Source organism: Pelmatolapia mariae, linkage group LG14 (genome assembly GCF_036321145.2).
Source record: "Pelmatolapia mariae isolate MD_Pm_ZW linkage group LG14, Pm_UMD_F_2, whole genome shotgun sequence".
NCBI classification, from domain to species: Eukaryota; Metazoa; Chordata; class Actinopteri; order Cichliformes; family Cichlidae; genus Pelmatolapia; species Pelmatolapia mariae.
Window position 1 is genome coordinate 11,874,820 of NC_086239.1, and position 25,072 is coordinate 11,899,891.

The 25,072-nt window shown below is 42.6% G+C and overlaps 1 protein-coding gene across 1 annotated transcript in view; it reads right to left on the bottom strand.

The window, feature by feature from the left end:
- Positions 1-24,799, bottom strand: part of LOC134641794 (von Willebrand factor A domain-containing protein 5A-like) — a 48,920-nt gene extending 24,121 nt beyond the window's left edge. The window contains exons 1-12 of the mRNA XM_063494371.1: positions 24,695-24,799; positions 14,302-14,349; positions 13,527-13,729; positions 13,215-13,437; positions 12,445-12,611; positions 12,247-12,361; positions 11,972-12,120; positions 11,785-11,873; positions 11,540-11,684; positions 10,033-10,112; positions 9,828-9,942; positions 53-211 (exon numbers count right to left, since the gene is read on the bottom strand). Of these exons, the coding sequence (XP_063350441.1) occupies positions 53-211; positions 9,828-9,942; positions 10,033-10,112; positions 11,540-11,684; positions 11,785-11,873; positions 11,972-12,120; positions 12,247-12,361; positions 12,445-12,611; positions 13,215-13,437; positions 13,527-13,729; positions 14,302-14,349; positions 24,695-24,758 (1,557 nt within the window). The 5' untranslated portion in view covers positions 24,759-24,799. The remainder of the gene's footprint in view (positions 1-52; positions 212-9,827; positions 9,943-10,032; positions 10,113-11,539; positions 11,685-11,784; positions 11,874-11,971; positions 12,121-12,246; positions 12,362-12,444; positions 12,612-13,214; positions 13,438-13,526; positions 13,730-14,301; positions 14,350-24,694) is intronic.
- Positions 24,800-25,072: the final 273 nt, after the last annotated feature.

Here is a 25,072-nt window from a genome sequence, read left to right on the forward strand (position 1 = left end):
AATTACTGTCATCAAATACCTAAACAAAAACATGAGAGGCTGCTGCTCCTACCTGTCCAGTGAGCTGGGCATAAATCAGTGACCTCTGACCCTGGAAAAGTGTTGTGATTGGTGGAGAGAGGACAGTGACAGACACTTCCTTTGGTAAATCCCATGTGACTGAGATGTCGACCACAGTCGGCTGCAGAGCAAATCGCAGCGACTGCATCACCTGAAAAATAATAAAAAACTCTCCAAATATGACACTCAAGTCCAGACAGAAATTAGTTGCCATCTGTCCTCACATAATTCCCCTGCCTGTCTCATTCAGCTATGTATTTTTGCACTTGTTCAATAAACTCACTAAACTGATCGCTGTCTGTTTTGGTTTCTGCCATCTTTTCTGTCGGCCTCCGGGCTTTGTGTTAGTATGAACTGAACAGGAAATTGGACTAGGTGGATCCAATTCGCACAGCAATTGTGAAACAGGGTGCCAGATAACATGAATTTCAGCAGATGTTGCAGTTCCTAGGTGGTCAATGTAAACCTATCGAAGACAAACACAAAAAGATACTTGATTCTTGAACTCAAATCAGATCTCACGTCCAGTGCGGCACCCATTTCTCCATCCTCAAAGCCATCGCCGGCATTCACTAAGGCCACTCCGCCTGTCACACCCCCATTGCTTTCAATGAAACTAATGTATTAGAGATGCAGTATCCCCTGCCCTCGACCCATTCGCTGGTGAGTTGGGTCGGTGTAGGGATTCCTTTTGCAATGATGATGATTCGAAGCGCTTGTATTTTGTGGGGATGCTGAGGGGAGAAGCGCTCACCTGGGTCGAAGCTTACTTCACTTTTCATCAGATCGCTACCTGCCCATATGAGGGAGAGAGGGGTCAAAAAGAGCCTTTAGCCTCACTGCACCCAATTTTGTTCCTCTCCAATCCAGGTCCCAGCACCGCCACCTCCAGTTCCAGTATCCATTCTGTCTACATGGCTTTCCGTGTCAGAATCTTCCCCAGAGTCCATGCAGATAGGTTGATCGTTGCTAACAGCCGAAGAAAAGGAGAGACACTGCCGTAGCAGAAAATGTTTGTATTGTAGCTCTCCAAGTTACTTTATAGCAACCTGTCCAATTAGGCTAAAAGACTCTGTCTGCCGGTAAATTTGGGGATAGGGTGTCCCTCACTTCAACTGAATCTCTGCTTCTCCCTCCGGTCACCCTCAGTCGCAACCAGATCACTAGGTCACTTCAAGCCTCAGCAGATTCAGGAGTTGAGCAGAACCTAATTGATATTAGGTTAACTAATGAGTTACATCTCACTTTGGTCCTGTTAAATCCTCCCATCCCTGCTACAGTCCTTAATAATCAGGTTTTCGCTACCACTACCCACCAGACCAAACCCATGTGAGGTATTATTACCTCAGGAAATAACCAGACCCAGTGTCTACATGCATTTAAAATTGAGAATGGGCACCGGTACCAGAAGTGAGGCTGAACAAACAGACTGCCTTCTTTGAATTGACTTTTCTGCTCCCATTCTCATCCACCCCGACCCCTCAAAGTTGTGTATTGTAGAAGTGGAAGCATCAGACACTGGTGTCGGAACAGTCCTCTCACAGTACTCAGGTTCTCAAGGCAAACTACAAGCCTGTGCCTTCTTTTCTCGCAGTCTCTCCCCAGATATTATGATGTAGATGACCGTGATTTGTTGGCTGTAAAATTGGGCCTAGAAGAATGGAGACACTTACTGGAGGGGGCAGAGCATCCTCTTGTGATCTGGATCGATCACAAGAACTTAACTTATTTGAGAACAGCCAAGAGACTGAATGCCCGTCAGGCTCGCTGGTCACTATTTTTTGCACGTTTTAAATTCTTTGTTTCCTACCATTTAGGGTCCAAAAATGTCAAACCTGATGCCTTCCTCCACCAGTTTGCCACAGACATCAGTACCCCCGAGCCTGCCAACATTCTCCCTGCTTTGTGTAAGGTGGACGCTGTGAAATTGGGGATGGTAAACAGAGTCCAGCAGGCCCTCCAAGTGGAATCTGACCCAGGAACTGGCCCACCTGGACGACAGTTTGTACCTGCCTCCGCACATGCCACAGTGCTCCACTGATGACGATGATGATGATGATGATTTATTTACCACTTGCAGTTGCCTGCAGCGAGATATGACCTCCTCCAACCATACATGTTGCATGTATGGTTGGAGGAGGTCATATCTCGCATACAAACATCACATTGGGTAGAGGTCAGAACATGTAGCGTAAAGAAAAAACAATGAAATTTACAACACAATAGGGGAATAGAGGAGAGAAAAAGAGAACTCAGACTGAGCTCTTAGTAGGAGATCAGTATGAGAACAGAAAACAAAAAAAAAAAAAAAAACTCCTCAGCACAAAGATCACATGAACTTCACATCATAACATCATGAAAACATCACAAGCAACAGCTGTGGGTGTGGGGTGAGAGTCTTCTGGTGTGGACAGCAACAGCTGGTCCTGCAGCAATCAACGTTGCACTGGTCCAGTCGACCCGCCGTCTGCATCGGGTGGGGGAAAGCATCGCATGCGTTTGGGATGCATGAGGGTTGGTGAGCACTTATCTATGTCAGTGTACGTGTGTGTGTGCATGTGTATGTGTATCCTGTGTTCAACTGAGATAGTGTCCCTTCACCCAGCGAAAGTCAACAGTCCGCAGCCTACACAGGTGGCCTCGGAAGGATACGGGTGCAGAGAGCCATAAGAATCTCATAATCAAGGAGAAGAATTTGTTATTTTCAACCAGCTGGCCCTGAGGGGCCTTCTAGCGATGTGGGTAGCCAGATGAGAGAAATGATGTTTCGGTTTAGTACGAACATGCTGCCTAAATATCCGTCACTGGTCACCGGGTCTGTCAATTTCCTGTTGAAGAGTCGTGAGCTTCTCTAAGATCTTATCCACGTTGGTTCAATAAGAACAGTCTGAGTACTCGCAGTCCGTCCCATCACTTCAATCATAGTGGCTAGCCTAGTGGGGTTTCTTCAGTCTTTGATAAGCCAGGGCCGAGCCAGCTCCAATCAGCAAGAACCCTGTTATCATGGTTCCGAATAGGTATAAATCTTCTATGTCCTCAATCCACAGTCCTGCCAGTACACGACGCACCACTGCTCCCACCCATCCATCGTGTATCCGGCAGGAAATGTCCCTCCAGGACAATCAGGCTCTCCTGAACTTGGGCTTCTCATTGAGAAAATGGTGTCAATTCGGTTCAGGGACCAGTTGATCAAATCCATTATTCTTAAGGTTTTAGAGAACAAGACTAAGAGACTCTCTGAGGGTTAGAGTTAGACGAGACTAGACAAGGAAATAGAAGCCAAGCAGGAAAGATAAGGTGAGAGATAGGGAAAGATGCATCTGCCTCCGTCAGAGCCAAGAGAGACAATGTTTGGATACACATTTCCCGTTTTTTTCTCTCATCCCAGGGTAAGAAGGATAGTCTCTTTACTTCACCGTCATTTTTGGTGGGAATCACTAAAAAAGGATGCGAGAGATTACATAGCTTCATTTTCCATTTGTGCCTGCAATAAACACCACAACCAGTGTTGTTTCGTTTTCTACACCCACTAGCCATCCCACACATACCGTGGTTCCATATAGCTCTGGATTTTCTTACTGGACTCCCTGCTTCCTCAGGCAAAACTGTAATACTCACCATAGTTGACAGGTTTTCTAAGTCAGGCCACCTTATAGCCTTGAAAAAACTACCTTCACCTGCTGATCATGTTTTCCGACTCCACGGTATTCCAGTGGAGATCATGTCTGATTGACTACCTCAGTTTACTTCACATGTTTGGAGGTCATTCTGTTCAGCATTAGGAGGCCGGGTCAGTCTATCAGATCCAGGTCAGGATATCATACCCAGACCAACAGCCAAACAGAATAGATGAATCTGGAGCTGGACGCTATACTTCGCTGTCTCACTTCCACCAACCCTTCATCATATCTAGTCTGGGTGGAGTATGCACACAGACCTCACACTTCATCCACTACTGGTTTTTCTGCATTTGAGATCTCCTTAGGATAACAACCACTTTATTCCCAGAAACATAGAGAGAGTACAGTAGTGGCGATATCAACATGTCTGGACACGGGCCAGAGAGACATTACACTGGAAAGATGAGTGCCAGTGCAGTTATGCAGACCGCCACAGAACACCTGCTCCAAGGTAGCTACCTGAGCAAAAGGTGTTGCTTGCTGCAAAAGACATTCCCCTAAAGTAACTGTTATGCAAACTCTCTTCCAGGTACATTCGCCCATACCAGGTGGACTCCATCACGGCAGTAAAACTGAAGTTACCAGCCTCCCTACACATCCACCCAAGCTTTCACACATCTCACAATAAACCTGTGCACTCCAGCGCTCTCTGCCCCCTGTCCGAAACCCTGCCACACGCCAGGCTTGTCGATGGTTATCCAGCCTACATGGTAGGGGGATCTTAGATGTGCACCTGTGCAGTCATGGTGGCCAGTTTTGGGTAGACTTAGAAGCAATGTTCCCTCTAAGCTGCGCACGTGCACAATTGCGCACTGCTGGCACAGTCTCTGCGCAAAGAAAATCTGTGTTGCGCACAAAAAAAAATCTAACCTGAATTGAAATTAAAATTAAAACTTTAACAATTGTGTTTTGCAGTGTTAGTCAGTAAGTGACTGGCTGCTCCCGTATGGGATTAGAATGATGCCACCTTATCCCATAGTCCAGCCAATGATGCGATTCACATTTGTATATACGCAGCCAGTCAACGTCGTTGACAGGCTATGACAGCGTCCTTATGTGCCGACACCGGTAAAACACCGGTGTCGGCACATAAGGACGCTTTGCCAGCTAAAACAGCTGGCAAAGCGGCGTGGCTGATGTGGAGTGAAGCCACGTTAATGACAACGTGTACAACCATTGGAGAGGTGAGCAGGACAGAAGGAACAATTGAAAAAGGGAAAAGTGTGGACTTTATACCAGTTTTTAAATTGTGTTGATAGGCCACGTAAAACCAGAGTTATGAAAAAAAATATATACAATGTTTGGTTTTCTTCCTGAATACTGTCGTTGTTTATATTTACTGCGGGAAGAAACGGTAAAAACGGCGTTTTATAAGGAAAACGCTCGAAAGCACTGTCCACCTGTGAGCAAAAACAAAACCAACCCCCACCCTTTCCTATTGGTCGAAAAAAGTACCATGTTGACCAATCAAAAAATGATATGGCAATGTGGCATCTAGTTGTTAAGAAACGGGAAGAAGTTTTAGGAGTGATGGCGGTGTTTTGAGATGTGAGCGATTTGAGAAGTTTAGTGCAAATCTTGTGTAGTTAGTGTGTAATGTAGTCAATAGTTTTGTTGTGTGTGTCAGAAACAGTGAGGCGACTGGTGAATGTTACATGTGTTACAGGAGTGATACATCTCCTGTTGTCAGGCCTGCAGGTATCAGGCTGTTGTTCTCCTTTATCTCATAGTGGACAGAAATTATTTTTTGGAGTGGCACAAATAATTAGTGTGGCATCAAATTTGATGCAGAACACCTGATTGTTCTGTAAATAGTTTGAAATGTTTATTTAAAAACGCCTTGGCTGCATTAAAAAAAAAAAAAGCTGCAAAAAACTTTGTTGTTTGCCAAACTGAGTAACTTTTTTGAAGAAGCAACTATATAATTAATTGCCCAACATTGGTCATTATATACTGTATTTGGCAGACAGAGTTACAGGACTCTGTCCCAGACCACAGACTCATACTCATAATACAAGTCAGAGCTTTATGAAAAAAAGAAAAAAAAAGTGTGTTTTCAAAATTGGAGTTCAAGTTATTTTTACTTCCAATAGTGTTAGCATACTACACAGGTCATAAACAAGATATTTTAAATTTTCATTTATAAGTGGGCTAAAGCAGTTAATTAAAAGTAGTCTAACATAAATGTAAATCCTGTAATTTGATTATCTTAATAAACCATGTAACTTGGATGGATTCGATGCTGGCGTGACCACAGTGCACACGTCTGATGTCGCTCACTGTGGTCCAAGGGATCGCTCAGGGAGTTTGTGTGTTCGCTCAGACACATGAAAAATTAGAGGGAACATTGCTTGGAAGGGTACTGCAACTCTGGGTGCAGTCCATCTGCATCTAAAGGACAAAGGACACTCTTTCGAGGATGCCAATGTTCACATTTTGGACAGAGAGGACAGATGGTTTGAAAGAGGAGTGAAAGAAGCCATTTACGTCCACTGTGAGCAACCATCTTTGAACAGAGGCGGTGGTTTACGACACCAACTGTCTGCCATCTATAACCCAGTTTTGAGTTCCCTTCCCAGACGCCTTATTGCCCACTCACATCCTGGGCCATCTGACCTCAGGAAATCGCATGATAGGGTGGGGCCAGGTTTCACAATGAGCACACCTGAAACCCTGGCTGATTGTGACCCACACCCGTTTTCACACCTTGGCTCATGTGATTAGGTAGAGGATCATCAGGGGGTCCTTTGTTCTTCTTTGGCGGAAAACTTCCACTGGGTTTAAATCTGGGACTCTCCGCCATTTGACCTTAGAACTGAAGAAGCTTCTCAAATGAGAGGTGAAACGTCTTCAAGCAACTTAAAGAAGTCCAGACAGTTTTCTTTACAAGATCCTTAGACTACGATGACATGGATGACTGAGAACCTTTACAGACACTGGGCCTTGTGTCAAAGGAGAGACGGCATACAGAACCTCTTAATGAATTTAGAAGAGAGGAGAGATTATGTCTGTTGGGCAGGAAAAAGTTTTCATGCAAGGCTCCAGACTAACTTTTTGTCATGGGTGCACCGGCACAAAAGTTAGGCGCACTCAAATTTTTCAACCGTATCGCTTAAAACCGCAGTTTTACATGTGCACTTTGTTGGGGGGGAAATTGCAGTCCATACAGACAACATTCATTTCTAGATTATTAACTAACAATCTTGTGCTTAAAGTGCTTTGTCAATATTGTAGAAAATGTTAAACTTAATCATCATCTCGGCCTCCTCTGATGACCTGTTTGCTGTTGCATGCTGCTGAAAGGCAGTGGGGAGAGGGGGCACTTGGGTGTGTTTTCTGGATACACTGTGCTTTTTCAGCATTCAAAGATTGATGGCACCGTGTCAGAGCACTGGCTATGAATTTCAGACCAATCAGGCCGTAACTTAACAAAAAAGTTATCAATAGTTCTTTTCATCTTTTCTTATAGGGATTTGGAGCGTGATGTGAGGGGGGCCACGCCCCCTCCCGCCATGACAGTAGGCCAAACGAAGGACACGGAAGCGTCAGCTATGGTTCGTACGTACTGTGTTGTCTCTCTTTTCATCGTTTCCCCTCCTGGAGGCAACGGGAGGGATCTCATGTATCCGATATTACTAAACGAAGACATCAGGCTTGGATTGCAGCAGTCAGACTCAGACCGGCGCGCAAGGCGAGTGCAACGAGTACGAAAAAGAGCACCCATCGGAGGTAACCCCCGCCCCAAAAACAGTAATAGATGAAGATCTGACAGAAGACCAACAACAAAATCACCATGTCATGGAGGCTGTGGACAGGAGTTACTCATATCATGTCAGGGTGAAGACACAACACTGCTTGATAAGATTGTTAAGGTGTGCTGTGTTTTGGTGAATATGTGCCCCAGTGTGGCTGTCAAACCAGGGTAAGTATGTTGTTGTTTTTTTTAATTCAAGATCTGTTCACATGTACTTAGCAAGTACATGTGCAGGTACACATGAAATGCAAACTATTTACATGGCAACGCACAGCTGGCATCAATCATGAATCGTTCATCTAGAGCAATTTTGGGGTGCTGAGGAGAAGTCAATGTTATGTGCAACCTCTGGCTACTCACAACGTGGAGGCTTAAAAACGGACAAATCTTGTACCCAACCGTTTGTGAATTAGATGTGCGTCTCCAGGAATTTATAATTCCAAAAATGATTTGCAGTGTATGCGCTGACTCCACAGACAAGGTACGCGAAAATATCTGGATAGGACAACGGCGGTAGGCTGTCTGGGTTTCCGCTCCACTGCCTTATTTCATACGGGTCCACATTACCGATGCACGCTATTTTTTCCAAGTACCGTCTGTTGGCGTGTGGGCGCAATCGGTCGCAATACAGCCCTTTGTCTTTTGCGCTGATTTTAAGCATGGTTCTGACAGTCCTGCTTCCAACACAGTGTGTTTGTTTTGATTTGTGGCCTTCTGTCATGGCGCCGCGATCCCACAATGCACTGCGGCGTGACGTCAACTCCAAAGCCCTATTACCCACCGCTACATCCACTTCTGTCGGGCCTAGGCTGCTCACTAGGGCTGGGTATCATCACTGATTTCTATAATCCATTCGATTCCGGTTCTCAAAGTCCTGATTCGATTCAATTTAGCCTCAGACAGTCAAGAATATTATAATTCTGATCATTTATCAGTACTGATACATGTGAGACTTCATCAGAATTGTGAACATCACAGCAGATGCCTTTGTGTCAAAGTAACTGAGAATAAAACACAGAAAAACACAAAGGAGATTTTTCTGGTCTGGCTTTTTATAGCAGATAACCTTAAAAATATTCTGCAATATTCCGCAATTTTGCATAATTTTAAAAAGTTTAAATTTCTTCAGTATTGAACAACAGAAAAAAAATAGGCTTTCTTGTCCGAGGTCATTTAAGTGAAAAAAAGAAAAGAAAAAGACAGCGGCCGACAGCGCTGTAAACAACGGTAGACTGGTGGGTAATAAGCGAATGAAAAATTCAGAAAACAGAGATTTGAGACAGGAAACTGTTCTTGAAGTATAAAGAGAGAGAGAGTGAGAGAGAGAGGGAGAGAGCTGTGCATGAAGTGTGATTTTTATCGTTGTGGAAGCAAAACAGCAAAACTCAGAGGGAATTCATGACGACATTGATCAAATGTGAAGCGCAGTTTGCTGCTTCTTTGGCTGCTGGCTCGGTGAATTTTGGTTGGAGAGAGATAAAACCTGCAGCTCAGAATCAGCGCAAAAAGACGTAAACACAGCGCGGACCCGACGCATCAGAATCGCTGACGGGCTGACGTCTACGGGCCGTCAGGTGAGAAAGCCGAGAAAGTTGATTCTGATGTGTTAGGTCCGCTCTGTGTTTACGTCTTTGTGTGGAATCCGTGTACCTGCTCTCATTTGCTGTTTGGTGGTTGTTGAAATAGTTTTGTGAGCTTTAATCTGAGAATCTGGCGTTTCTGACAAAACACAGTTATATTTAAAAGTCAATTCAGGATTTAATGAATCAATATTGCTTTATTCAACATACTCACCTCCCTCTTCCAACTGCACTTTCAACTGGACCACGGCCAATCAGAAAGGTCCCGCCCCTGACTATCTCTGATTGGTTTAGTCCACGATAGGGGCATAATGTGTTTCTGTTGTTGACCACACGGAGAGTTGCAGAGACTTTTTTTTCAAATATTTTTTTAGTCGCACCACTGAAAAATTTGGTCGCATTTCTGACCCAATCGGTCGCACTCTAGAGCCCTGTCATGTGTGAAATAATGTCAAGGAAACCTGTTGAGAAAATTTGTTTATACTCGGAGAAGAGAACTGATCTGAAGAGACTTGGGCCAGTTGAAGACGTGCAGACTTGTTTGCAGTCACTGGAATACATGGCAGGGAAAGCAGATTGAGGCAGATTAAGCAATCTGCTGATGGTGTCAAACACAAACCTTGGATTGAATTTATTACAATTAACAAAAACAGCAAAATAAGATGTAGTATCGTTTATGAATTGGTTAAATATGGTTAGTAAGAATTCATATGGTGTTATTATCCTCCTTCATAATTGTGTTTAATGTCATACTTTTGGTTGCATCCTGTCAGTCCCCGTGATGAACTGAGCGTCACCTCCTCCTTCCTTGGCCATCCCATTGATGAGAGCAGAGCTGGCCCCTTCCCCAATCCCAAAAGAGAAACACCTGCAATACAACAGTTTTCTTTGAGTACACAGAGGACATGTTGGACATTCTGGTAACTGTGTAGATATAGTTGTGTTTTTGTGGTTTCACCTGTGAGAACCTGAATTCTTCTTCACCAGATCGATCACTTCTTTGGCGTTCCCCACCTCTCCATCAGTAAAGACAAACAACTAGAGAGGAGAGTTGGCACATAAGGACATAATATGAAACAAGCATCTGGTTTTGAGAGCAAAGTTAGGTTTCAGAAATGGTAAATTGACTTATTCTTATTAGTAGGGATGGGTACCGGTATCCGGTGCCATCATGGCACCGGTTCTGACATAAACGGTAGTAACCAGACCGAAAAGCAGCGCACATTTCGGTGCTTTATTTCGGTGCTTTTTTTTCCCTGAGATGTCATACACTTTAGATTCTAGCCAATCATTTTACGTTTCCGAGGATAGTAGGCGGGCCCAGGTACGTACGTTCTTTGAGCAGAGCTACAGATTAAAAATGCCCAAGGCGAAGCGGTCAAAAGTCTGGCTGTACTTCACAGCAAAAGATGCAAACTCAGCAGCCTACAACAAGTGCTTTAAGCTGATACTCTGATACTGTGCAAAGGTAATACCTCAAATCCGATGAAACACCTGGCGACGCATAGCATTTTTTTAAAAGCCGAGAAATGCGCCGTATTTGATAGCTTGCTGCGAGACCTCACACCAAACACATCTACTGCGGGTGGGACCTGGAGTTAGCAACATCCCCCAAAAAATCCCGAAGAGGAGAGTCCTGGCCCCTAGCCCTGCCAGTGTAGCAGAAATGATGACGGATGATGATGGCAGCAGCAGCAGCCGTTCTTCTCTGCGTGAGTAGCTTAATGTTGTTCGTGTGTAATTTACGTTGAGTAGGCTAACCACGTTATTAAATTAACACATGTAAGGTGAACTAGCAAACACTGTCGTAGTTACATGCGGCTGTCTTCTTGTTTGACGGCAGATACTCCCTTCACCCTGGCCAAAAAGGCTAAAATGACCAAAGAAAAAGTGGAAAACAGCTAAACATGAGAGGTTTTTGGACAAAGTTTTTTTTTTTCCATTGTTTAAGCACTGCTTCCATCCAAGAGTGATACAATATATGCCTTATAGTTACAGAAAAGGCTAACATTGTTATCTTTATACAAAAAACAGCTGAACATGAGAGGTTTTTGGACAAATTTTGTGTTCTCCATTCTTTAAGCACTGGTTTGAGCACCGTTTAAGCACCGGCACCGTTTCAAAAGTACCAGTTTGGTACTGGTATCGGATAAAACCTAAACAATACCCATTCCTACTTATTAGTGCTTTTCTACTCTGCTTGAGCACTCAAATCTCTTTATACAACATGTCTCATTCACCTATACACAAAAGAAACTGGTGAATACAGGGCCTTTTTCCTATGTTGAAGTGCTTTCTATAAAGCATTAACACGCACATACTCACTCTACATCATGCGCATTGGGGCTCAGGAACACATTGTCATGTGGCCAGGGATCAAACCACAAACGTTTTGATGAGCAAATTATCTGCTGCACAACCTGAGACATAACTACACTAGGAAAGTGTCCCACTGTATGTTTTACCTGTCTGGGCTGATTGGGAATGCAGGGCTGGCTGTAAATATGTTTGAGGGGCTGCAGGATCTCCGTTCCACCAAGATCAGCCTCCATCTGCTCAACTTTCTTCAGAGCCTCCTCCATGGTCTTCTGGCTGTACTCCACACTCTTACTGCCATCAAATGAACAAATGCACCAAAACATCCATTAAGATAGTTTAACAAAGACAGCAGGGCCATTCTTGGGCTGACTAATATTAGGGAGAGACTCACAGGAAGATGTGTTCATATCTGGACCCGAAACTGTAAATGTTGAAATAGCAGCCCATTGGTAAGCTCTTCAACAGGAGGAGCAGAGTATCCTTCAGGGAAGAAGGAAAAGATGATGAGGCCACTGTGTGAGAGGAACGCTGTGATAGAATATCTATCTAATATGACTGTAAGAACAAACGATCAATACCCTAGCACTGCGGATGCGAGTATTACTCATACTTCCAGATCGATCCATTAAGAACACAAACTCTCCACATGAAGCCGTTGAAGACATCACAGACTGGGGGAACTCAGGGTACAGACTCACCATCACCACTGGATCACCCATCAGAGAGCCTGAAACACATGAAAAGGACAGAAAAATGTCAAGTTTACATTTTATAATAGCTCCAACACAATTAACTTTTAGGTTGAAGAACGGGGATCATTAATTCTTATTTGCAAACCAACAATTTCACTCACCCGGCTCAGCAGAGGCCTGTCCTGCCTCCACCACAGCAGTGGGCTGGTGGGCGTCTTTGTAATAAATCAGCAGTTCAACATCTCTGTCAAACTTGTGTCCTGCAGCCAGCTTGACCTGCACACCACAAACACATTCATATTTATTCCTCAGTAATAAGTAACAACCACACACAGCAGACACATCAGCACTCTACCTACCGTGGCCTGGGTTTGATCAGTGTTGAGGTACTGCAGAGGGTCCAGGGAACAGTTGGACTCTACTTTAGAGATTGGACGAGGAGAGGACACTCGGGCAGAAAAAGACAGGCTGTAGGGCACCAGAGAGGCTGGAACAGAAGTCACCTGGACACCTGCACCTTTACTACCTGTACACAGCATCAGGTTAGAAATACTGTAAACAATAAGGCTGCTCACAAGAAAAAACTTCAGCTGCTAAAAACCTCTGATCCATTTTATTAAAAAAATAAAAGACAGTTACGTTTCAGCTGTTCAGAAATAACTAGATTATCAGAGCACAAGTGATAGAGAACCACACATCTATGTGAGCAGCTTTACAACTCAACAGTCCAGCTGTGCTCTGTATGTTCTGCAAATGTTTCACATACTTGAATTTTAATAGACAGCACTGCAAACTGGGACATACACAATCTTATTTTTTAACAGTTGTGACAAAATGAGAAAATCCCCATAACAATTTTACATACCGGTATTTACATTTCACTTACAGGATATCAAGCTGACAAAAAAATTCAACAGTGAGAGTCTTTGATTACTCAATTCATCTGCCTCTGGTTTCTTACAAAGTTTATCATATGACACAAATACATATCACTTTTTCTTCTACAAAATAAAGCTGGATCTTGACTTTGTTCTCTGTCATATACTCTCTTCTTTCAGTGTTTTAAGGTTTGTTAAAGATGTAATGTGGTTTAAACATTTCTGGTCCAAGTATTCTGAAGTTGTCCTACCCTGAGGTTGGTATCGAGGGTTGAGCACAGCAGGCAGACAGAACCTCAGACCATCATCAGCCTGCACAGCCAGCTCAGTGACGTACTCCAACCTGATGGAGGCGCTCTCTCCTGGAGGCAGACTGCCCACACTCAGAGAGAATATATCTGGACTCTCATCACTCTCCTCCAATAGGAAGGCCTGCTGACCGGAGCTCAGAGCATCATCATACTCCTCACGAGCCTGAAGCACAGGTGACACATGTCAGTGACATTCACTGTGTTTATTGTGAATCTCACTTATAATCAGCTTATATTTACTGTCCAGCTCACCTTCTGTTTCTCCTTCACCTCAGCTACAATCTGTGTCTGTCCAATCTGAGCACTGAAATGACAGACAGCAGCATCTCCAGGCAGAGGGAAGACAAAAACAGCCTCTATTGGTTTGTCCTCCTTGTTCTCATAGTTCAGAGTGGAGAACACTGTAGCCACATGGTCCCTCACCTCCAGCTCCACCTCAATGCTCTTCAGAGGAACTGACAGAGAAACAAATTTAGAATAAATGCATAAACCATACAAATGTTTTGCAAACGGCTGATTCAAAGATTCTGTCTTGTGTTACATTTCAGCCACACAAAAGTCAACCATTAACAAGCTGGTACTTAAACCTGACTGTTCAATAGTGTCACAATGTTTGTCTATTTTTATTGAGTTTATTTGTTTATTGGGTTTATTTCTTGTTTGTTTGGTTTTTTGTCCATCAATTTTCTTCTTTGCTTTTCTACTATAATGTTATACTCTGCATGAGTCATAGCCATATGCAGCAGCAGCCAACTGCCCAGGATGCATATGGTCAACTTCACAGAGTGAGCTTGGTGCCATGCGTATCTCTTCACCAGTCTGTGTGGGAGATGCAGATGTTTTTATTATTTATACTTTGGTCAGTAGAAGATGAAAATGGCCATTAACCTCAATGCAAATCTCATGTTGAAGGTTGAAACAATTATATATTATTATTTGTTACTACAACTGACAAAAGTCATGTTGTTACATGCATGTTACATTAATGAAAAGAGTCTGCAGAGAAAACTTTATTTCCTGTCAGTACCTGGTTCCCTCTGGAGAGTTAGCAGACCACAGCAGTTCATCATCGTACCTGTGAAACAAAAACATAGTGATATTAATATTAAAAACAAGACATATTTCTTGTCTATGCATGACTGAGAACCTTCACAGCCATCTTGCCTATGCAGCCTGGAACAATGCTCTACTTTATATATAATATACTTTTTTTAAATTCCCTGCTCGCCTCTGCGGGTGGTCAATCCTTCAAGCTTGGGTCCTCTACCAGAGGCCTGGGAGCTTGAGGATCCTGCGCAGTATCTTAGCTGTTCCCAGGACTGCGCTCTTCTGGACAGAGATCTGCGATGTTGTTCCCGGGATCTGCTGGAGCCACTCGCCTAGCTTGGGAGTCACCGCACCTAGTGCTCCGATTACCACTGGGACCACTGTTACCTTATGCATGTGTTATTTTCAGACAGGTGGGGGTTATGTCACCTCCCCCCCTCCTCATCATTAATGAACTAGTCCAGTATTAACTTGGGCATGACTTAACCAAATAACCAATACGTACCTATTATATGTCAGCTGATCTATCTATGAAGTTTTGACTGGTTAATTTGATTTTTTTTCTTTTTCCTGTCTTGTATTTAAGCAATTTTCTACAATGTTTTACTATGACCCTGATGAAGGCCACAAGCCGAAACGCGTTGGTCAATTATTAAAGTTGTTCATCTTCCCTCAAGTGTTTCTGGAGTTCCTGCATTGTGACCACTGTTACCTTCACCGTCCACATTTTCTCGAGCTCTTCTCTGAGCCCTTGGTATTTCTTGAGCTTCTAGTGTTCATTCTTTCTGATGTTGCGTCATTCGGGACCGCTACATCTATCACTACGGCCGTCTTCTTCTGTTTGTCTACCACCACTATGTCTGGCTGGTTAACCACCACCATTTTTTCCATCTGTGTTTGAAAGTCCCACAGGATCTTAGCTCGGTCATTCTCCATCACCCTTGGGGGCATCTCCCATATTGACCTCGGGACTTCCCGGTAATACTCAGCACAGATGTTCCTGTATACTATGCCGGCCACTTGGTTATGGCATTCCATGTATGCCCTGCCTGTTACCATCTTGCACCCTGCTGTTATGTGCTGGATTGTCTCAGGGGCATCTTTACACAGCAGGCACCTGGGGTCTTGCCTGGTGTGATGGACCCCAGCCTCTATGGATCTTGTGCTCAGTGCTTGTTCCTGTGCTGCCATGATTAGTGCCTCTGTGCTGTCTTTCAGTCCAGCTTTGTCAAGCCACTGGTATGCTTTCTGGATGTCAGCCGCCTCCGCTATCTGCCGTGCAGGGGACTGTCCTTCCACGATGGCTCCTCCTCTTCCTCCTCTTTCTTGGGTTTCTGCTGCCTGAGGTATTCACTGAGCACGCTGTCAGTTGGGGCCATCTTCGTGATGTATTCGTGGATGTTTGTTGTTTCATCCTGGACTGTGTTACTGACACTCACCAGAGCCCGTCGTCCTTTCTTCCACTTAGCATACAGCCTCAGTGTATGGACTTGGGGTGAAACCCTCCATGCATGGTCAGGAGCTTCCTTGTCTTGATGTCAGCAGCTTCTATGTCCTCCTTTGGTCAGCTTATTATCCCAGCAGGGTACCTGATCATGGGCAGGGTGTAGGTGTTGATAACCCGGATCTTGTTCTTACTGTTCAGCTGACTCCTCAGGACTTGCCTGACCCTCTGCAGGTACTTGGTGGTAGCAACTTTTCTAGCGGCCTCTTCATGGTTTCCATTTGCCTGTGGGATCCCCAGGTACTTGTAGTTGTCCTCTATGTCTGCAATGTCTTCTTCTGGTAGTTCGATCCCCTCAGTTCTGACTACCTTCCCTCTCTTTATCTTACCATCCGACCACACTTTTCCAGTCCGAATGACATCCCGATGTCATTGCTGTCTATCGTCGTGGTGTGGATCAGTGAATCGATGTGCTGTTCACTCTTGGCATAGAGCTTGATTATCCATGCACAGGAGGTGGCTAATAACGGTTCCATTTCGTAGTCGGTATCCGTAGCCAATCTTATCAATGATATCACTGAGAGGGTTAAGGCCTCTGCAGAAATGCAGTGGGGACAGAGCATCCATCTCCTTGGTGTATACACACACACACACACACACATATCATATTATATATATACTGTATATATCATATATATAATATGATACATACATATATATATACATACATATACATATATATATACATACACACACACACACACATATATATATATATATATATATATATATATATATATATATATACACACATATATATATATATATATATATATATATATATATATATATATATATATATACACACACATATATATATATATATATATATATATATATATATATATATATATATATATATATATATATATATATACATATATATATATATACACATATATATATCATATTAATGGATGGATGTAAATACCTTTTATGGAAGGAAACCAAGGGAATGTGCACTTTCTGTCCTCAGAAGGTGAGGACAGTGAGCTTTTAAGGGAGTGACAGTAAAGTAGAGGAGTGGATCCCTGAATGAGGTTTGAAGGACACTTAGGAGCTCAGGGGTCAGTTGGTAAAGTAACTGTGTCTGAGTGTGTGTTAGTGCCCACATAGCATGCAGGTCTGGCAAGGATCTGGTATCAAGTCGGCACTGCTGGCTGACTTCTGGCATGATAGGACGTATGCCATCCAGATCAGAATCAGAATCAGAATCAGAATACTTTATTAATCCCGAAGGAAATTAGGGTTACAGCAGGCAGCACGCTGATGGCGCATGCGCACTTACAAAGGAACCTTCTGACTAAACTTTGCACAAACATCACATAGGAAAGACATGTCAGAGAGGTAGGCTGATAGGAAAAAAACAACGAAAATATAAAACATGAGGTGAGAGGAGGAGAAAAAAAAACTCCACTCAGACTGAGCTCCTAGAGGGAGAACAGTTTGATAACAGAAAAAAAAACACCTCAGCACAAAAAGCACATGACTATCAATACACCATAAAAACACAAGACAAGCAACAGGGGCGGGTAAAGGGTGAGGGAGAGCTGGTGTAGACAGCACATCCGGTCCTGCAGCATGTCTGCGCTGGTCCAGTCGACTGCCATCCTCCCCAGGAGGGGACAAGCATCGAAGGCGTTTGGAAAGGGAGGGGGGATGAGTGTGTGCATATTAGTGTGTGTGTGTGTGTGTCCAGAGTTCAGCTGAGACAGTGTCCTTCGCCCTGCCAGGCTAAGTAAACAGTCTTCCAGCCAACCCAGGTGGCCTTGTATGGAATGGGAGGAACAGTCAAAACACAGTCGTTATCAGGGTGTTGTTGTTCAGCTCCAGCCTTGAGACCGCAGCTGGCGCCGAAGGGGTCTCTGCATGAAGTGATGATGGTTTTTACTTTGTTGCGAACAACTTATGTGAATTTCAAAGCTGTTCTAACAGTCCAACACTGGTCTCTCAATCTCCCGTTGGAGAGCCATGAGCCTTCTCCATGATGTTATCAAACTTACGCTCCGTGATGTTGTCATTCTTGTGCTCAAAGAGCCGATTCTGAGAACTCACGACTGCAGTGTGCATCTCCAAGATGTGATCCAATTTGCGCTCAGAGGTGTTATTCCGAGCGAGCCCCTCCAGATGTAATCCAGTTTGCACTCAGAGGTCTTGTTCTGAGTATTCACAGCAGCCGTAAGCTTCTCCAAGATCTTATCCGTGCTGCACTCAATGAGCCCATTTTGAGAAACTCACGCCTCGTCCCATCGTTTCAATCCCAGTGGGAAGCCTTGTGGGGGTTTAAACAGCCAGTTCCGCTTTCTTAATTCTTCGATAAGCCAGGGCCAAGCCAGCTCCGATCAGCAAGAACCCTGTTATCATGGTTCTGAATAGGTAGATATCTTCAGCACTCAGGCTCACCCAAGCCCAGACTTCTCGTTGAGAAAAGGGTGTCAGTTTCATTCAGGGATCAGTTGATCAAATCCATAATTCCTCTTTTAGGTTTTAGAGAACAGACTGTGAGAGAGTGTTCAGGGAAAAGTAATACAAAAAACACGAGACTAGACAAGGACACAAGAGGAAGCTAAGCAGGGAAGATAAGGGAGAGGAGAAAAAGTGCGACCGCCTTCGCCGAGAGCCAAATATGTGGGCCAGGCCTGGCGTAGATGGCACTGTCTATGTGATAGCATGCCATATCTGGCTTCATTGTGGCCTGGTTTATGTGGCCAATCCAAACATTGGCCAGCACAGGACAACCAGTGTGTCTGAAACTGGCCTTGTGCTGGCCCATGTGTGGGCCACCTCTGGCAAACCAGGTCTGGGCCACCAAAGGGCCGTCATTCTTTGTGGTATGTGGGCCATGTGTAAGCACATTGTGTGGGCCTGATCCGGGCCATACCAATTTTGCTGTGTGCGTGTGTGTGTGGTCGTGTATTACATATTGTTGTGGGGACACAAATTTGTTTACAAACTCACATTGTGAGGTCTCGCTTACTCGGGCGATCATTGCTCAAGAGTTGTGAGTTCGCCTTGTAATCGGAAGGTTGCCGGTTCGAGCCCCGGCTTGGACAGTCTCGGTCGTTGTGTCCTTGGAGACACTTCACCCGTTGCCTACTGGTGGTGGTCAGAGGGCCCGGTGGCGCCAGTGTTCGGCAGCCTTGCCTCTGTCAGTGCGCCCCAGGGTGGCTGTGGCTACATGTAGCTTGCCATCACCAATGTGTGAATGTATGTATAAATGGGTGGATGACTGTATGTGTAAAGCGCTCTGGGGTCCTTAGGGACTAGTAAAGCGCTATACAAATACAGGCCATTTTACCATTTTATAGGGACAAATTGCAAGGTAAATCATTCAACTTTAGGGTGAAGGATTGAGTCAGGGTTAGGGTAAGGTTCAGGCAGGGACTTGTGATGGGTAGAATCAGGGTAAGTCTCCAGGAAATGAATGTAAGATAATGTAATGTCCCCAAAAGTGATGGAAACACAACGCGCGCATGTGTGTGTGTGTGTGTGAGAGAGAGAGAGAGAGAGAGAGAGAGCGCATCCATGGGGTTAGGGTCAAATGTTAGCTGTATTTTGGTGTTTTATTGTTCTGTGAAATGTTTACATTGTTTATTTGTGGTTTATTTATTTGTTCATCCTTGTTGTACTGATACAACTTATTAGTTGAGGAGACAGCCAAATCAGGCCGGTACCACTCTGAAGAGCTGCATGATGAAGCTGTGTGACGTCTTGTGTCCAGACAAGACGCAGATTTTGGCAAATGTGAGCCTGAGGAGAAATACGATTGCTGATCGGGTTTGGGAGATGGCCACTGATTTAAGAATGCAGTTGTGTGAAAGAAGAAAAACTTTATCACATACTCTCTTGCTGTGGATGAAAGTAAAGACATGATGGACATTGCACAGCTGGCCATCTTCATCCGTTGAGAGGAAATATTGTAAATTAAATCAATGCACGGGACAACGGCAGGAAAAGACATTTTTGAAAACGCATTTCAAAGTGTAACCGACATGAAACTGCCCTGGGACAAACTTGTTGGACTTACAACCAGTGTTGGTCAAGTTACTTGAAAAAAGTAATCAGGAAGTAATTACTCATTACTTCCCCCAAAAGTAATCCCATTACTTTACTGATTACATATTTTCAAAAGTAATTAATTACTTAGTTACTTTTTAAAAACACGATTTACAACCTGAATAGTTGATAAAGCAATAGATCTTTCAGCCCAATTCTACTTTTTCTGCATAATCCATCATACAAAATGTAATCAAATGGAAAAGTCTCTTTTTAAAACTTTAAATCTTTAAACTTTATGCATCAAACTTAATTATATGCAATATTCTCTGACTGGAAGAAATTTGTTTAACATTTAAACCTATTTTCTGCACATTCCAGCACATAAAATAAAATATTTTTTGTGTTTAGACTCAGTCTTTCAAATAGATGAAAGTAAAACACAGCAGAAAATAAATCAAATCAAAGACTAGCAGTCCTGTTGTTCTATTTTCACCTGTAAAGCAGGACTGGGGTAGGCGGAGGTTTGCCCTGGTGCAGGTGTGCCACAGCGGTCAGTTGAAGAATCCGCGAGTTTCTCTGTGAATTTCACATTACAGACGTAGCGCACTCGGTGCTTGCTTGGAAGTTTAGGGGGTTTTTTTCGCTGTAAAAAGAAGTTTTCTTCCCACGCACAATGGACACTAATGTTTTTGTCACTTTTTACGGAATCAAACTCAAAGTAAAGTCAGTACTTCCACGCTTTAAATGCTGCACGCTCATACTCTCTCCCGCACTCGATATATTATCCATTGTTGATCTGCACACAGCTGTTGTCACGAAGGTCGCATTCGCTTACGTCACTGTCATGAGATATTCTCGCAAAAAATCACGGTTTTAGTAACGCATTAACGCAGCGTGCTTACGTGAAAGTAACGGTAATCTAATTACCGTTTTTGCAATAGTAATCCCTTACATTACTCGTTACTTGAAAAAGGTAATCAGATTACAGTAACGCGTTACAAGTAATGCGTTACTGCCCATCTCTGCTTACAACAGATGGAGCACTGGTGTTGTGCAGGATGTAGGATCTAGTAAAGATGCAGGAGGAGAAATGTACCGGTGAGTTAACAGCATATCACTGCATCACATACCAGGAAACGCTGTGTGGTAAAGTCCTAAAAATGGAGCATGTAATGATCACAGTAACGCAGACCGTACATTTTATCTGAGCTAAAGGTTTAAATCACCGTCAATTTCAGTCTTTTATGTGGAAAATAGATTCAGAGTTTGCCGACATTCCTTATCATACAGAGGTCCGTTGGCTGAGTTGGGATAAAAATTCTCAATAGAGTTTTTGAGCTCAGCAAGGAAATCTGTCAGTTCATGGACATGGCATGTATGATGCGGTGAAGGCATTTCAAGTGAAGCTGTCACAACTGCACCAGTGCAACCTGCCTCCCTTTCCCTGTTGCCAAGTAATGTTGAACAAAGTCGGCACACTTTGCTCCATCTTGTGTGTGCTTTCATTGATACCTTGATTGATTGATACCTTGATTGATTGATTGATTGATTGATTGATTGATTGATTGATTGATTGATTGATTGAATCGAATCTTTATTTTGAACGTGTTGAAAAAGTACAACAACATAGAATTAAAAGAGACAAATAAACAAAGCAAAACAAAACGAGCAACCACAACTACAAATAACTTTCATGTTCAAAAAGGAGCAGGAAGTAGCATAAGCTTATTTAATCCCACCCCTTTTCCACTATATAGTAATCAATATACTAAAGAAATACCTCCTTGCACTTTTTATATGTACACACATACATATATATATATATATATAAATATATATATATCAAGGGCGTAGATTTGGTTTTGGCATTGGTGGGGACGGATGATTCAACCACCGAACCCTGCCCTGTTTCTTTTTTTTTTTCCTTTTTGTCTTTGCTTCTTGATAAAAAAAAGGAGAAAAAAAACTTGCCTATGCATGTAGAATACATGCAATTCATAGTTTTATGTGATTTATATAATGTTAAATTACTATTAAACAAATGACTGACTAAGTATTTTAGACTTTAATTTACTTCAGCCATATTCCATATAAATCAGGTATCATACAAAAATAAAAATAGCTTCAAATACAGTCATGACAATAAAAAAATATGACTTTAAGGACTTAACAACATTAGTTCAGTTATAGTACACCAACATCTCTTACACATTAGCACTAAGGGAACACTGAATGACCTGGTGGGTTTTGTCCATAAAACTACTCATCTAAGATTACCACAAAGTAAAAGATCTCTCAGCAAAATTATGCAACATTTTATTGCCCCGATCAAATCAGTGAGCTGGGATTTTTTATTCTAAACATGAACTACTGTTACAGCAACAGACATGGACTACTGGTATCCCACACAACAACTCAATGTCCACTATGTGAAGGAGCCAAACACATGCCGTCTCCTCTCGTTAACTGAGATGAACTGCTGTCATATTTGTTTTACATCTATACTGTCCAATCTCTCCTGGTGGACATGGCAACACGTTATTCATGGTTACATACAATTTTAGACTGATGTGGGCCAAAAGGGAGCTGATTGATTATAATGTAAGTAAAATAACACAGATATTTGAAGTTTACACAACTACATTCTCGCCTGAAAATATGTTAAAAGTTTATTTTGCGACCCAGAAAGATTAATAAGAGTAATATTAAAACTAAGTAGCTGCAGCAGTAGTAGCCATTGATGGAAACTTGAATTGGCTGGGCCAAGCTGGGATATGGTTTTTCAATTTTGTTGTCCGGGTGGAAAATCAGGAGAAACTGGGGAGAATGGTGGCTCCGGAAGATTTTCGGGAGGGGCACTGAAATTCAGGATTCTCCCGGAAAATCTGGAGTGTTGACATGTATGGCCTGGCATAGCCTGTAACGTTATTATGACGGACACATTTTATGAGTGAACTTGACTTTAAGTGACTTACAGGTTTCTTTGAAAAATACTTTCTTATATCCAGATTCTTCCTTTTTGCTGCCATCCTCCTCTCCTCCTTGCAGGTCCTTGCAGCGCAGGCTTGCCGTTGCTAAAACTAAACAGAGCTCACTGAAAGGCACAGCCAATCACATTGGCCATATTTGTCACATGAGGTAGGACTCCAGTAGAGGACGTAATTTAACTCTTTCTGCACCGCTGGGTGACTGACACGTTCACCAGATCGTTTTTTTTTTCTTTCTATCTGGTTTGTTTTTCTTTACTGGAAGAGATCAAATTATTGGTGGGGACTAGAGATGGCACGATACCACTTTTTTTTATGTCCAATACTGATACCGATATCATAAATTTGGATATCTGCCGATACCGATATGAATCCGATATAGTGTGTTTTTTAATCAATAAAACTGTTTTTTTTTAATATCTTGCTGCATTTTGTATACGTTCATACTCAAGTTTAAATAAACAACAACACTAAAGCTATTCTGTTATACCTGTATGTAAAAAATACACTGCGCCCAAAATATTTCATAGTTCAGCAACACTGATCAATCTAATAAACTTAAACCTACTCCATCCTCCCTATTCTGGTATTTTAAAGAGTACTTAGCAGAAATATTAAGCAACCTAACTAATAGGCTTGCAAACTCCCAGCAAGAAAAAAGTAGGGAACCACCACCCACCCTCCACCTCTTGATGCTTAATCGACGTAATGAACTTTAATTTGATGCAGGGTGAAAAAAATGCACAGAAATAAATTATTTTTCAAGAATAATAAAATAAAGAAAAGTATGTCTTTGTGCCCCCTTTTCCCTGTTCATGCCCTATCGGCCCCCCTGGCTAAACTTTGCTAGATCCGCTCCTGCACAGTTACCAGCCGTCAGCTAGAAAACGATCCTGGTGTAGAAAGTAATATTAAATAAATTCTAACAATTCAATAATCGCTGGATATTGGTGGGGACACGTCCCTTCCGTCCATGCCAAATCTACGCCCTTGATATATGTATATACATACATACCTATATGTGTGTGTGTGTGTGTGTTTCTATCTATCCATACATACGTATATACACATACACACATATACATATTTTCAATAACCCCAGTAACACCTCAAAGGATACACAACCTACAGATATATATATCTGTAGGTTGTTATATAATATATATAATATGTATAATATGTTGGTATGGGTATATATATATACCCATACCAACATATTCGTGCACCCGCACCCTGCAAAAACCATATCCTTAAACCGCTTTTTAAACTGCGCCATGCTCGGACATTGCTTCATATCTTTGCTTAGTCTGCTCCACAGCTTCACTCTAGAGTGCATGCTTTTTCTTAAGGAAAAAAAATATCCTTGACCCGTTAAATCGTCTAAACGTCATGTTAATGACAAGCGTCTTATTTGCATTAATGTGAGGAATCTGCGACTAGAAAAATCTGGATTACAGAGTGAAATGTTGGAAAACGTCACCAGAAAACCAGTTAAGATGGAAAACCGAGGACTTTTTCCATGCGTTGATAACTTCCAGACAGGGGATTCTCCGTGCAGACGATAAAAGGTATCTTTCTTTTTGTGAGTGTGAGTGACTGTGCAGCTGGAGGATAATAACTTTATGCTTAGGCAATACTTCTTTTTCACAAAACACAAAACTATTTGAAATAGTTTTGAAACAGTTTTGAAACTGGATGTTTTTGTCTGTGACCCGAAAGCATTTTTCAAAAGGCGATAATAAAAACTGAAAGAGAAACCAACGATGTGACATTAGGGATAAACTGACGGACAAACTCATAAAGAATGGGATGGTTAAACCTGTGAGATATGGAAATACGGCACTCGAGACCTCAAATGAAGAATCATTGCAATAGAAGCTTACCTGTGTGGACAGGTAGTTGTTGACTACAGTTCTTTTTTCTTGTAGTAGTGTTTACACACCCCATCGTAGAAACAAGTCAGTGCTGTCGGGTATGTCCCATTTCCATGTTGTCTCAAAAAAACGGTATATACTGGGTAGGCGGAGCTTCAACTGCCAAATAAATTTTTCTTTTGGTTTGGTTTTTTTTTTTTTTTAATTTTTGTTTATTTGAGAAGACCTTCTGTGAGTTCCATTTTTACTTTGCAATAGCTCTGAAGTGCTGAGAAATATTATTTAAAAAAATTGAGCTTATTCTTCCACATTATTCGGTAATTTACTGTGCATACCTTTCATTAATCAGCACAAATACAGTTGTATAATTGGTGTGATATTCTGGAT